The sequence below is a fragment of the Schistocerca serialis genome, chromosome 1, assembly GCF_023864345.2.
Source record: "Schistocerca serialis cubense isolate TAMUIC-IGC-003099 chromosome 1, iqSchSeri2.2, whole genome shotgun sequence".
NCBI lineage: Eukaryota > Metazoa > Arthropoda > Insecta > Orthoptera > Acrididae > Schistocerca > Schistocerca serialis.
This window is the reverse complement of record NC_064638.1, coordinates 854804182-854819484: the sequence shown is the minus strand read 5'-3', so window position 1 is coordinate 854819484 and position 15303 is coordinate 854804182. Positions and strand designations below refer to the sequence as shown.

The following is a 15303-nucleotide window of genomic DNA, read 5'->3' as shown; positions in this document are numbered from 1 at the left end:
TACCTCCTCATTAGTTATGTGATCTACCCATCTAATCTTCAGCATTCTTCTGTAGCACCACTTTTCGAAAGCTTCTATTCTCTTCTTGTCCAAACTATTTATCGTACACGTTTCACTTCCATACAAATACTTTCAGAAATGACTTCCTGACACTTAGATCTATACTCAATGTTAACAAATTTCTCTTCTTCAGAAACACTTTCCTTGCCATTGCCAGTCTACATTTTACATCCTCTCTACTTTGACCATCATCAGTTATGTTGCTCCCCATATAGCAAAACTCCTTTCCTACTTTAAGTGTTTCATTTCCTAATCTAATCCCCTTAGCATCACCTGAGTTAATTCGACTACATTCCATTATCCTCATTTTGCTTTTGTTGATGTTCATCTTATATCCTCCTTTCAAGACACTATCCATTCCGTTCAACTGCTCTTCCAAGTCCTCTGCTGTCTCTGACAGAATTACAATGTCATCGGTGAACCTCAGAGTTCTTATTTCTTCTCCATGGATTTTAATACCTACTCCAAATTTTTCTTTTGTTTCCTTCACTGCTTGCTCAATATACAGATTGAATAACATCGGGGAGAGGCTACAACCCTGTCTCACTCCCTTCCCAACCACTCTTCCCTTTCATGCCCCTCGACTCTTGTAACTGCCATCTGGTTTCTGTACAAATTGTAAATAGCCTTTCGCTCCCTGTATTTTACCCCTGTCACCTTTAGAATTTGAAAGAGAGTATTCCAGTCAACATTGTCAAAAGCTTTCACTAAGTCTACAAATGCTAAAAACGTAGGTTTGCCTTTTCTTAATCTAGCTTCTAAGATAAGTCGTAGGGTCAGTATTGCCTCACGTATTCCAATATTTCTACGGAATCCAAACTGATTTCCCCCGAGTTCGGCTTCTAATACTTTATCCATTCATCTGTAAAGAATTTGCGTTAGTATTTTGCAGCCGTGACTTATTAAACTGATAGTTCAGTAATTTTCGCATCTGTTAACACCTGCTTTCTTTGGGATTGGAATTATTATATTCTTCTTGAAGTCTGAGGGTATTTCGTCTGTTTCATATATCTTGCTCACCAGATGGTAGAGTTTTGTCGGGACTAGCTCTCCCAAGGCTGTCAGTAGTTCTAATGGAATGTTGTCTACTCCCGGGGCCTTGTTTCGACTTAGGTCTTTCAGTGCTCTGTTAAACTCTTCACAGAGTATCGTATCTCCCACTTCATCTTCATCTACATGCTCTTGCATTCCCATAATATTATCCTCAAGTACATTGCCCTTGTATAGACCCTCTATACACTCCTTCCACCTTTCTGCTTTTCCTTCGTTGCTTAGAACTGGGATTCCATCTGAGCTCTTCATATTCATACAAGTGGTTCTCTTTTCTCCAAAGGTCTCTTTAATTTTCCAGTAGGCAGTATCTATCTTACCCCTGGTGAGATAAGCCTCTACATCCTTACATTTGTCCTCTAGCCATACCTGCTTAGCCACTTTACACTTCTTGTCAATCTCACTTTTGAGACGTTTGTATTCCTTTTTGCCTGCTTCATTTACTGCATTTTTATATTTTCTCCTTTCATCAATTAAATTCAATATTTCTTCTGTTACCCAAGGATTTCTATTAGCCCTCGTCTTTTTACCTAGTTTATCCTCTGCTGCCTTCACTACTTCATCCCTCAAAGCTACCCATTCTTCTTCTACTGTATTTCTTTCCCCCATTCCTGTCAATTGTTCCCTTATGCTCGCCCTGAAACTCTGTACAACCTCTGGTTTAGTCAGTTTCTCCAGGACCCATCTCCTTAAATTCCCATCTTTTTGCAGTTTCTTCAGTTTTAATCAACAGTTCATAACCAAAAGACTGTGGTCAGAGTCCACATCTGCCCCTGGAAATGTCTTACAATTTAAAAACTGGTTCCTAAATCTCTGTCTTACCATTATATAATCTATCTGAAACCTGTCAGTATCTCCAGGCTTCTTCCGTGTATACAACCTTCTTTTATGATTCTTGAACCAAGTGTTAGTTATGATTAATTTGTGCTCTGTCCAAAATTCTACCAGGCGGCTTCCTCTTTCATTTCTTTCCCCCAATCCATATTCACCTACTACGTTTCCTTCTCTCCCTTTTCCTACTACTGAATTCCAGTCACCCATGACTATTAAATTTTCATGTCCCTTCACTATCTGAATAATTTCTTTTATTTCATCATACATTTCTTCAATTTCTTCATCATCTGCAGAGCTAGTTGGCATATAAACTTGTACTACTGTAGTAGGCGTGGGCTTCGTGTGTATCTTGGCCAAAATAATGCGTTCGCTATGCTCTTTGTAGTAGCTTACCCGCACTCCTATTTTTTTATTCATTATTAAACCCACTCCTGCATTACCCCTATTTGATTTTGTATTTATAACCCTGTATTCGCCTGACCAAAAGTCTTGTTCCTCCTGCCACCGAACTTCACTAATTCCCACTATATCTAACTTTAACCTATCCATTTCCCTTTTAAAATTTTCTAACCTACCTGCCCGATTAAGGGATGTGACATTCCACACTCCTATCCGTAGAACACCAGTTTTCTTTCTCCTGATAACAACGTCCTCGAGTAGTCCCCCGCCTGGAGATCCAAATGGGGGACTATTTTACCTCTGGAATATTTTACCCAAGAGGACGCCATCATCATTTAACCATACAGTAAAGTTGCATGCCCTCAGGAAAATTTACAGCTGTAGTTTCCCCTTGCTTTCAGCCGTACGGAGTACCAACACAGCAAGGCCGTTTTGGTTAGTATTACAAGGCTAGATCAGTCAATCATCCACACTGTTGCCCCTGCAACTATCGAAAAGGCTGCTGCCCCTCTTCAAGAACCACACGTTTGTCTGGCCTCTCAACAGATACCCCTCCGTTGTGGTTGCACCTACAGTACGGCTATCTGTATTGCTGAGGCACGCAAGCCTCCCCACCAACGGCAAGGTCCATGGTTCATGGAGGGGGGGGGGGCATAATATGTAAGACAGTGAAAATCACATAATATATAAGACTGTGAAAACCACATCATTCTGAAATGATCAATATTCACCAAATGTGTATATTTTAAGGTAAGTTCATTTCTGAAGAGAAAGCATCATAATTTCACGTTCATCTACTTCACTTAAGAAATATACAGTGGTGTTAGAAGAATATTCAAAATGCCCTCATTTAACTTCAAAATCAGAATCATAGCAACCAGATGATGAGTTCTTTCTACTGTACTGTCAAATTTGTGATGACAGTAATTTTTTTAGAAAGCACTGTGAAAAACAGTAACTACCTCCCAGTCATATTGAACTGTACTGATTCACTGTTTTTAAAAATAACTGGTAACAGATAATATTTTTAAAGCATAACAGGATACACAATCACTCATATACATACCTTTGTAAGGCAATGTGCTGCACGGCAACGTACTTTATAATATGTCTGTTCATTTTCTATAGTATCTGTGAGAGCGAGACGAGTAGGAGGAGTGGGAAATCTTTCTAGAGCTGCTATAGCTTCTATCTGTGCAGTAACATCTCTTTCATGGCGGAGTTGGTACTGCCACTGGTAATCTGGCTGTTCTATTGCACAAGAGCGCAACAGTGTCATGTCTGGATCCAGTCTTATCCACAACACAGGTGAGTCAGCACTGTAAGTACATTAATTACTATTACACACTCAATTCATATCTTTCTAAGAGGAAATGAATCCTAACCCAAAACATGAAACATACATTTGCCTCCTAATAGTAAAAAAAATAAAATAACTTCCTAAATTTAAAAAGAGAGAGACCCACACAGGATGCACATGAAGATAAAAAACATAATTGTAGATTTTTTTCCAAAAAGCAATGTCTTGGTTGCAAAATAATGATTTTTTAATAAAGCATTTCTCCCTTTTGGAGCATCATCAGATTATGTAGGATTCTGAAAATAAGCTTTCATCACATTGTGCAAGATAGAGCAAGGACCTTAAACAAGCGAACATCAGCTTATACAGAACTGAAAAATAGGACCATGCTGCCACATCTGCAGAGGCTAGTGTTTTTAACGTGCACACACCATCTCACACAGTTTGATGAATGCTTATTTGTAGAATGCTACACAGTCTGATGATCCCCCATAAGGATGAAACACATAATTAAATAATCATTACTTTGCAACCAAAGCTGTTTCCTTTTTTAAATAATTTGTAAGAGTTCCTATATCGACCAGCCAATGGAGTGGTAAAGATTTTACGACTTTAGAGCATCCTGAACCCAGTTATACAAATGCCTTTTCCATAATGTATACTACCAACAAAGGGGTTGGGTGGGGTGTCAGTTTATATATGCCGCAAAAAAGTTAAAAAAATACAAATGTTGTTATCTATTTTTCACTTTTATTAACAATATATTTTCAAAAGTTTTACTAATATATAAGTAGGGTCCAGAGCCATGAATATCTTTTAGTGCTGTCTTAGCAACACCAACACATCTCCGATAAGATATGCTACCAACAGGGGGTGCAGGGTGTTACTTTGTAACCACAAAAAATTTAAATTTTGTTAATTGTTGTTGACTTTTATTAACAACATACTTTTCAGAGAGATACTGATGTCTATGAAGGGTTAAAAAGCTGAAAATATTGAATATGACAATCGTTGTGAAAAGTTGCATCTACTACTACATGCTAGTTAGACTTCGATATTTGGATTAAGTTTAGCTGAAAAAATTACAACATTTAAAGAATCTGATAGAAGCATTAATTTAAAACAATAAATATTTTCTTTAAAATATCAAGTACATGACTAAAGTACAGTATTTACAAAAGGTGAGCATAAAGTAGCACACACACCTCTCCCCTCCCTCTGTTGGTACTTCTAGGGTTAAAATAATCAGACTTCAGAGTGGAAGTGGGGAATGCAGGAGAAGTGGGTGGTGGGGGGGAGGAGGGAAGGATAGGGAGGGAGGGAGAGAAAAAAAAGGGAGCGGGAGGGGGAGAGGGGGAAAGGGGGAGAGAGAGAGAGAGAGAGAGAGAGAGAGGAGTGGGGACAGAATGAGATAATAAAACACGTCTAGAAAAAAAAAGAAAAGAGAAAGAAAGAGATAGGAAGGAGACACAGTTGGGTTGGGCACAATGACAGAGAGAAGCAAACAGTAGCTAAGTACAGTGATAAGGGAAACATGTGAAAGAGGTCTGAAGTAAAAGAAGAGAAACAAATAAAAGCAAGAGAAACAGTAAACACCTGGATAGAAAAAGCAGCATATATTTGAAAAGTGGCTTTTATCCACAAGTCTCATTAGTACTAGTTCTGGAGAAGGGAACCTAAATAACTTGAGTACTGATGAACCCAGCTAGCTTTTTCCTATCACAATATTGCCAGGAATTATTCAGTGATGGAGAACTTTTCTAGGTTCTCAGCAGATTTTTTTTTTTTTTTTTTTTTTTTTTTATCAGCTTCCAGTCAAGTACTGTGATTTGCAATTGTTACACCATTATACTACATTGAACAGACTTTGCTGGGTAGCTAACTGCAATATAATATGGGACGTTACGTTAACTAAACTGAAAGGCCACTACGTCAGACAGGTTTGACAATAGTATCTGTCAAGCATGTACAATCATTCATGCAGAAAAGTGAAACTGAACTGAACTTAAGGGGCCTTAGGCTCTCTGTAGTTTGTAACAGATTTTGTGAGCAAAGTTTTTCTTAAGAAGTTACGAGGTCATAGCATGTAGCTAATGAACAATACAGCACAGAAACTGTCAGAAGCTTCTCAAGGGTAGCATCTGAGTGCTGAAAAGGCCAGCCACTACGGACAAACTGACAATACTGTCGCACAGTGGATTTCGTAAAAAAGCTATAAGAATTTCTGCAAATGCAAATATAAGTTTGGATGATGAACTGACAGTATAGAACAGTATTACGCAGCTCCATTACACTCTGTGTGTGCCATTTGATGCAATAATTTTGACTCTATGGTAGCTGGTCTCAAGTCACAATTTATAATTCATAAATAAACAGAAGTTGCAGAATTTAAGTGTTTCATTAACAATGACCAAACAACTTTTCCCCTCACTCTCAATTATTTCACTGGGAGCTTCTCCTTCCGTGATCAATAAATTAAATTTTATCTAGCAGTTAAACAAATGTCTTCAGTACCTCCATGTGGAACCCCCAACCGTTTTTCTCTGATTGCTAGGCGCAATAATGAAATCAAAAATCTCAATAAACTGTCTGCTCTTTACCACGTCCTACAGATATGCAATTGTATCACAAACATTGGTTTATATATTTCTATAACATTTCACAGGTATATGAATACAATGTTGAATACAATATTGTTGACTTCATTGCAGCAATGAAACTGATACACACATTTCTTATCTATAAATTCAAAAAAGGACTGCAAATCTTTTTTACAGATGCTGAAGGGTGAATGTAACCAGACGGATGGAATTACAGAAGTGTTGTACTGTAAGGTAACTCAAAGCTGCACTCCCAGATGACAACGTAACAAGTTCCTTTTTTATTTTCATCATTATTGCCTCATATAATTTCAGACAGCAAATCTTGCAACTCAAATAGCATATTCCGTGAATGCTATTCTGCAATCAGTCTTACTTCAGCTCGTGAGCTTTGACCCTCTTTTGGCTGATGTATACATGGAGTACATCTGTTAAACATGCTCCTTTATCCTATATACCATGCGCGGGAAACTGGCGGCCCATGCGCTGAATACAGCCCATGACTGGTTTCATTCTGGCCCACAGAAAAAATGCATGGCAGAGAGAATGAAGCTCTCGCACTGTACTCAACCCATGATGCTCTTTTTCATGTTTGCCATTCTGTTGTTCACATTATTCCTGGTTGGCTCCTGTATAATACAGCCAGTCTACACTAACTTCAAGCTTCAACTTTTTAAAATGAGCAAACAAATGATGGCTTAATTTATTTACTTTTACAGGAAACAACTCATGCCTTTGCAATCAGCCATCAAACGTATTTTTAGAAAAATATTTTTAAAATGCTTGCTAACAGTGTTTGTAGATATTAACACAATAAGTTTCAAACAGTCTAATGAGCTGCCTGTGACTAAAAATTGCAAAGTTATTCCTAATTGTTTGCTTAATGGAATTACCTCTTTCAACACTGTATTTTGTTTTCATATTCTTTCTCATGTTAACACTAGCAAATAATTCTTGTACACTGTTGAAATATTAGAACAATGCAACTGTTGAAACTGAAGGTAATTTGTAATGAATTAACTGCAACCAGTTGCATTTATAAGAGTTTATTTTTCCATCATGATATTTCAAGATACCTCGCATTCACTCTACAAATGTTTACATTTATTTATGTATTCTGAGCATCATTTCTTTACTAATGATGCAGAATTTTGCAAAGGAAGTTTTTAAGGAAGCTATTGTAAAACATCCTAAGTAAAAACCAGCACTCACAATTTGTAAATAAGTGTAAACATCTGAAAATGGGGTGAACATAAAATGAATGCACTTCGAAAAATGCGTGTTTCGAGACACAATTTGTTGCCATGATGTGTCAGAAAAGGGGTGTCATTCATATCAGTATGTGATGAGCCGAACTGCAAGCTTAAGTAATTATGTCAACCAGGATCTGGGCCACCAAAGTCTGCCCATGGCTGCTCTAAACTTCTACAGTCAGCTGTTGTATCTGTGCAAAGAGGTCATCAGTCATCTACCAGAAACTTGGCTTTTGTTCCTGCAATTGTCATTTTAATGTGTACACTTCCTTAGCAGTCTTCCGTAGAGAATGTGACAATTCTTCCACCTTCCAGTCTAATGGTTTTGTATTTTTCCTTGTACCTGCTCCATTCTGTCCTGAAATTCACCTATACTCAATCCTTGCAATGATCCAGTGATTTTTTCAGTACTGTCATGTCCTTTTGTTGTTTCTTTATGTTTCTTTTCTGCATGTTTTCTTGTTCTTGCCATGTCTTGTTTTGGCATTCTCTGAAGAAGGCAATCAGAGTCCTGTGGGACTCATCTTGTACTTCCTTGGCATTTCTAGCTGCTTCATTCGGCTACATTACTCATTTCACATATTTTGTTCCTTTCTAAGAAATCCGAGTCTGAGGCAAGTTACATGGCATTACTAAGAGTTTCATGGATATCTTAATCACTATCTATTTGTACCTCTCCATCATCTCAGCCACGATCTCCACTGATAACTAACCTCCTCCAAAAAGTTACAAGTTAACTGTGTCCTTGACATTATTGTCACTCTATTAGTCCTCATGTATACTTAATTCACATCACAAAACATGACTATCAACGATAGAAGATGCTGGTCCCTATACATTGCAAGTCTTGCAGTCACTCACTGTTCTCCAATGAAATGTCATCCTCCTTCATGTCTTAAGATACAGCCAATTCCCACCACCTGTAGTTTACTGATGTAGTTGGCTACCTGTATCATCATTTGTAATGTCGTATATATTGAGTCCATATTGTTACATTAAATCCCTCTTGATGATTGGAGGTCAGAAATTAAATGTAGATCATGACATCTCTGTTAATTAAACAGCCAGATTGACAATCTGCTGTTTATTTACAAAATATACAGTTGCAATCATGGTCAAATAGCACAGACTCAAAACTGTTGCATCAGAATATGCAGAGGGATGAAAACAGCAGTACTGTACCTAAGTTCAGTTTCTAAACTATTAGTATTTATTTCTGCACAAAATAATACAATAATTCTGAAATACGATCACTGTATGATTGTACCATTGCTTTCTCAGTGGTGGGTGGCTTTTACTGCACTTGGATGCTGCCTTTGATTAGTTGCTGGAAGTTTCTTTGCCATATCATTCATTACTTCTATTTTGGGACCTCGCAAGATGTATGATGCGTTTCAATCAGTGTAAACCTCATTTCCAGGTAGACATTAAAAGAAAGAGTGACTCTCCTCCATTTTCTGAAATATCATTGATATTAGATTGAGAAGAACCAAAGACACACTGTTACAAGAGTGCTTTGTGCAGTGTAAACACTTGCAAGAGCCCACAGCAGCAACTTAAAGAACAGATTGGATGGTCCATGCTTGCGGCTCAACAGCCCAAGGTAAAAAACTGACTGTCTTGTCATGAAAGGTTTTTGGCTTTTGTGGAGCGAGACATTAATTCGTAGTTATAAGTACAGAAATGTACAGTTCCTGCTATTTTATATGGTATCCAACCACGTTAAGAAATATAACATGCAATGTTGTTAAACAAACTGCCAGGTAAAGCATTATGAGCTACTAAAATGTGTAACACATAGTGAAAATGACAAGGTCACACTTTGGGACATTTGAATTGATATTTTGGTACAGGTAAATGACAGTGGAGAGAACACACACACACACACACACACACACACACACACACACACAGAGTCATACTCAATGCATTCCGTAGTTTCTTTACATTATACATTATAAAGTAACCACCATGTGAATATGTGAATAAAGAAACACCACAGAAAATCAGCAAATTGGGAAAAGCCAGAACTGGTAAGAGGAGAGGAAACAAGAGAGAGAAGAAGAAAACAAATCACAAAATGAAAAGCAACAGGCAGAATCAAATGTTATTAACAGCCTCCCATACTACTTGGAAATACCAAGGAGACCAAGAAACAGAGAGCAGGAAATAAAGGGAATGAAGTCAGTGGAAATCAGTGAATTAAACAACGGTGAATGAAAAATGTGGCTCTTTGTGGGTAAATTACACCTGAGTATGAGACAAGAAGATGTGATTAAGTTACTCAAGGAAAATGGAATCTCAGAAAAAATCTGCTTTGACCAACTGCAAACTAAAGGCACAAATAAAGTACTCAAAGTAGGGTTATCTATCCAACCTCCACTTCAACAGCTGCCACCCATTCCATACCAAGATACCGAGAGTCTGACTGAGGCCTTCATGAACTGTAATTACCCTCCCAACCTTGTACAAAAACAGATCTCATGTGCCTTACCTCTCTAGTCATCCACCACCTCCCAAAGTCCCACTGTCTGGCATTCCCTTCATGATTCAGTATCACCCTGGGCTGGAGCAACTGAATCACAATCTCTGCCAAGGTTTCAACTACCTCTCATTGTGCCCTAAAATGAGGAATGTTCTATCTTCACACCCTAGCACAGTGGTATTCAGCTGCCCACGAAACCTCTTCCATCCCTACACAACCCCTGCTCCCAACCCCTTGCCTCATGGCTCATATCCCTGTAATAGACCTAGAGGCAAGATCTCTCCCAAACATCCTCCCACCACCACCTACTCCAGTCTGATCACAAGCATCATCTAGCTCATCAAAGGCAGGGATACTTGTGAAACCAGTCATGTGATCTACAAGCTAAGCTGCAACCACCATGCTGCTTTCTTCATGGGCATGACTACCAACAAGCTGCCTGTCTGCATGAAGACCACTGACAAACTGTGGCCAAGAAATAGCTGGACCCCATTGCTGAGCACACCACCCAACACGAAGTTCTTCATTTCAATGACTACTTCACAGAGTGTACTATCTGGATCCTTCCCACCAACACCAGATTTCTGAATTGCACAGGTGGGAACTCTCCCTGCAATACAGCCTATGTTCCTGTAACCCTCATGGCCTCAAACTTTGTTAGTCATTGTCCTTACCCATTTACCCATCCAGACCCTTCCCTGTTCCCATTCCAGCACTACACAGCCCTCTGTTCTACCAACAGAAAAAGTCACAATTAAGAAACACTTTCCAGTAGTGACTAAAGTCCAATCAACATAGAAATGCAGGAGCACACAGGTAAAAAGCTTAAATCACAAGTTTTGAGGTACGCAGATGAAGAAAGAGAGATAGCAAAGAAAGCAGAACAAACAACAATAATCTATATGATGAAGGAACGAACTTAGACATAAGCATACATGCCACAACTAAAGTAACCAGATTCAAAGGCACCACAAAGCTATGGTTTGTTGAAAAATGTTACCTCATGAGACAACAGACACTATAGCTCCTCCACGCTGCCAGGTAACATGGAAATGACATACTAACAGTGTGTGCTAAAGAATGTTGGAAAGAAAAGAAGATAACATATGATCTCCTCAATGAATAGAAATTAATTGCTGAGATAGTAATGAAGCCTTACAAAATCATAAGGCTCTGAAAAAAACAGATATCAACCCCTCTTTTAAACACGGAACAATGGGAACTGCACTTCAGTAACCTACTCAGGAAGTAGAAAAAATGTCAAATTCCTTCACACCACATGAAATAAACACAGAAGACCTAGACCTAATTATAGTCAATGAAGTTACCTGTCTTGTAAGGAATGGAAATAATAACAAGCTGGCAGGATCAGATGAGATATACACGAAACACGCGAATGACTCAGTCGAAGACCTGGGAGACTACCGGCATGCCTAGTCAATGGATGCCTCAACAAAAATCTCAATCTCACAATAATGGATGAAGACATTTATGACTGAGTTCTGCAAGGACAAAGAAAGGAAAGATGACCCAAGCTTCTACTGAGGAATTGCTTAGAGAGTGTTATATTTAAACTCTGCTCTAAACTCCTATTAAGGCACGCTGAACAAAGACCATGTGGTAATATCCCAACAAATCCATATGGCTTTTCCACGCAGATCAGCTTTGCATGCTGTTCAAGAATTCATTCAAGAAATAATGAAGACTCTAGTGCAACCCATTACCCCACTGGGTGCAATCTTTATAGCACGGGTGTATACAAGAAGAAACTCATCCAGAAGCTAGAGAATATACTAGGTAAATCAAGCCACAAACTAGAAATAATCATCAGTTCTAGGCACATACCATGTGACAAGATACAATCACATACTGATGTTGCAGGACATCATCCAAAAAAAGAGAGGTCATACAAGGAGTTCTGAGGAGTCTGAAACTCTTTACCATAATGACAGGGAACATCAGGCAGACTATAAACACAAGAACTGTAAAACTGCTTATGTATGCAGATGGCATGGTCATCCTTTCCAGGAGTCTAGAAGACCTACGAGCAGCCATGGATAGCACCAGAAAATGGACACTAGGAAAATAGATATAAATCAGCAGCTCAAAGATGAAAACAATGAAATTTAGATGAGAAGGAAGAATATTAAAGTAAGACCATCTCACATGTGATGGATCAGTATTAGAATTAGTATCCAACTTCAAATACTTAGGAGTAAAGCTACAAACGACTGAAACCACTTTCTGTCTGTACATACAAGAGCGAGCAACAGTTGCAACAAAAGCCATTTACAATATCCCTAAGCTATAAAATTTATCCCTGTAAACTAAGATAATGCTGTACAAGCTCAAAGTTATGCCACCTACTACAAGTGAAATTCAACTAATATGGATCTACTTGATCATGAAAAACCTTGAGAGACTAGAGAATGCTAAAGCCAGATCTTTCTTCATAGAAGATATCAGACAAAGTTTCAATATTCCAGAGATGCTAGCTTAAAAAACCATCATTGAAGGCAGACAGCACAAAGCCATAGACATAGCAAAGAAAATAATGGAAACAAAAGCAATGAATTCATATACTGAAGAACCAAACTTCCAACTGCACCACTTGTACATGCATTCTGCCACCCATGGTTTCCATGGGATGATGTCCCAGAGGGGACCACATTGCAATCCCAAGGAGGACTGCATCTGTAAACTACGCAACAAGCCAAACCACAAATTCCATTCAGTGAAGTGTGAAAACAGAAGCCAGCACTTCAGAAAAAGACTGGTGAATGTGTAACTCAAATGTAACTATAACTATATATACCAATGTATTTAATAAAGTTATTACATAGATATTAAACAATTTCTACCACGTTTTTATCCACTGACATATGTGAAGGACACACTTATACAGATCATTTTTTGTTCTGTCACTATGACCTACATTTATTAATATTAAAAGAGTATCATAATGCAATTATGTCACAATCATGTCTGTCATACTCCATTGCACTGAGATCCATGTCAACCTCCTCTCCTGTAACAAGTGGTATCTTCTTCTTCTTATTCCTTCGACTCTTTGAGTGACAAGTGATATCAGCCTTAGCTACAGTTCCTTCAACTTGCAATGTATGACGGAAAGTCCCATCAAGTTCCTGAATTGTAACTAACAGTGGACCCACATACTTCCTTATACCACGCTGCTGTGTCGAATCTTGTCTTATTTCCAATTCCACTGTATTCCTGTAAAAAATATGCTGTTCTTTACACTTACATATTTAATTACTCATTCAGCATGCAATCACAGACTCAGAGACAAATATTAAACAGATATGACAGCAACATAATTCAATCTGAAAAACTGAAATTACGTGATACTTTAATATAATACGCCAACCACAAGTGTCAAGTTATTTGTAGACAGAGTCAACAATGATAATGAAATATCATCACATCAATAACAGTGGAATGATATATATGAGTTGCAGCCACCAATAGTAAAAATAAAAAGTGAAATACTTCACGTATTTACTGTTTCACAGATATGTTTTCTACTTTAAAACTAATAAAAATATGTTTCATTATAAGACTACCCATCTAGAAATACAAGTAGTACAAATATGAACAATGAACATATTAAAAAAATCCATCATTACTCACCTTTTTCTATTGAAGACAAAGCTGAGACTGAATTTAGCATGACCCCCTGTGCGAACCCACTGGTCAATGAACACAGCCATATCCTTCCCTGTTACTGTAAAAATAGCTTTTGCAAAAACATTTGTGCTAATGAGCATATGACTCCAAAGACCACTTCCAATTTTTTGTTGTGCTGCATTTGATGCAAGAGAGAGCTGCTTATTGAAGACCTATAAAACATACAAATAAAAAATATCACTTACATAGTGACAAAAATAAATTTAAATAACAGCACACTTGCCACTTACATCTATAAGATGTAACACAAGAGAAAATCCCTACAATTAAAATGGGCCTGCAACTGCTACGACTAGTCATATAATGCTATTTTGTTTACGTTTAAATGGCAACATTTCAGCACTGCCACAGTGCAGGCAGCTAAGGCAATCAGTCAGTATTGCAGCAGCTATTATCACTTCATAGTTGAAAGTTAACAATAGCATTGTTAGTTGTCAGAGATCAGCTTTTGCTATAGAGAGACAGCTTATTACACATATAAATAATGAAAAGAGAGAATGTAATCACTCACAGCATAGGTGAAGTATGAAGCCATTATCAGGCTGAGCTAGCTTCCAGACAAGGTCTTTCCTTAAAGCTAACAGAGTAACAAAATATGTATGTACATAAACACAACTCCAATGTCCTAGTGATGTAACTCAACTGCAGTCAAGCTGCAGTGCCAGGACAACATAACTAGTCTGATCATTACAGCCATAAATATGTGTGTCTTTTGTTAGTCTATTATACTTTGTGTCATTTGAGATATAACTGAAATCTCAGCACACGGCACCAGGCAAGCACATGATCAAAACATGAGATCAATGTTAGCTTTCAGAATTAGTGAATTCTTCAACTGACAGAGGAAGGACTGGAGAACCTAAAACTACTCACGACAGAAATAATAAAACATAGGATGACATGACAAGGGAGGGTACAAGACATCAAAAGTGTACTTCGACAAATACTTTACAAGTCCTTCTCTCTGGATACAAACCAACTCTCAGGCAGACTTTTCAATATTCCCAATCCCATTTATATCTAGATATCACCCTATTTGTTGTCATTTGTACATAATATCCGCCACTTACCAAAAAGATAAATTCATGTTCCTATACAAAGTTCCACAATTTTCTGCCCCTATTATTTCCCTAAATTTTATTAAGCCATCATTTCAATCACAAACTGTGACAGCAGAACAAACACCACTTTAAAAAGTTGTTAGACCTTCTCCTTGTCTATATTAACAGTGATGTTCTTTCACCTGTCTCATTGATCTCCTGAACACCTTTGTCAGCAATCCCTTCTCTCATGCAAACATAAATAGGCTAAGATCTAAAACATCCCACTGCCTCCAACCTCACTCAAGCTTATGATGACACAGAATTACAGCACTCAGAAACAATACTGTGCTATACATCTGTTTTCACAGGCTCTCTTTCCTGATACGTTGTCACTATTCTATAATGGGCTCATTTTAGTCCTACACTTAAATGTAATCAGACTCCCCTAGTTAAAGATTTGTCAGTTCTTATACTGAATGTAACAATGAGCCAAGGGCAGATTTGTTGCTCACCGGAGCTCCAGTATTATGTAGGTAAAGGAGCCGCTTAGGGAAATAGCAGGAGTGTCAGG

The 15303-nt window shown here is 38.0% G+C and overlaps 1 protein-coding gene across 1 annotated transcript in view; it reads right to left on the bottom strand.

Annotated features, from left to right (window-relative positions):
* LOC126485348 (transcription initiation factor TFIID subunit 2) overlaps positions 1-15303 on the bottom strand; it is a 114263-nt gene that overhangs the window by 77708 nt on the left and 21252 nt on the right. Inside the window, exons 9-11 of the mRNA XM_050108866.1 lie at positions 13633-13841; positions 12976-13215; positions 3410-3662 (exon numbers count right to left, since the gene is read on the bottom strand). Coding sequence (XP_049964823.1) covers positions 3410-3662; positions 12976-13215; positions 13633-13841 — 702 coding nt within the window. The remainder of the gene's footprint in view (positions 1-3409; positions 3663-12975; positions 13216-13632; positions 13842-15303) is intronic.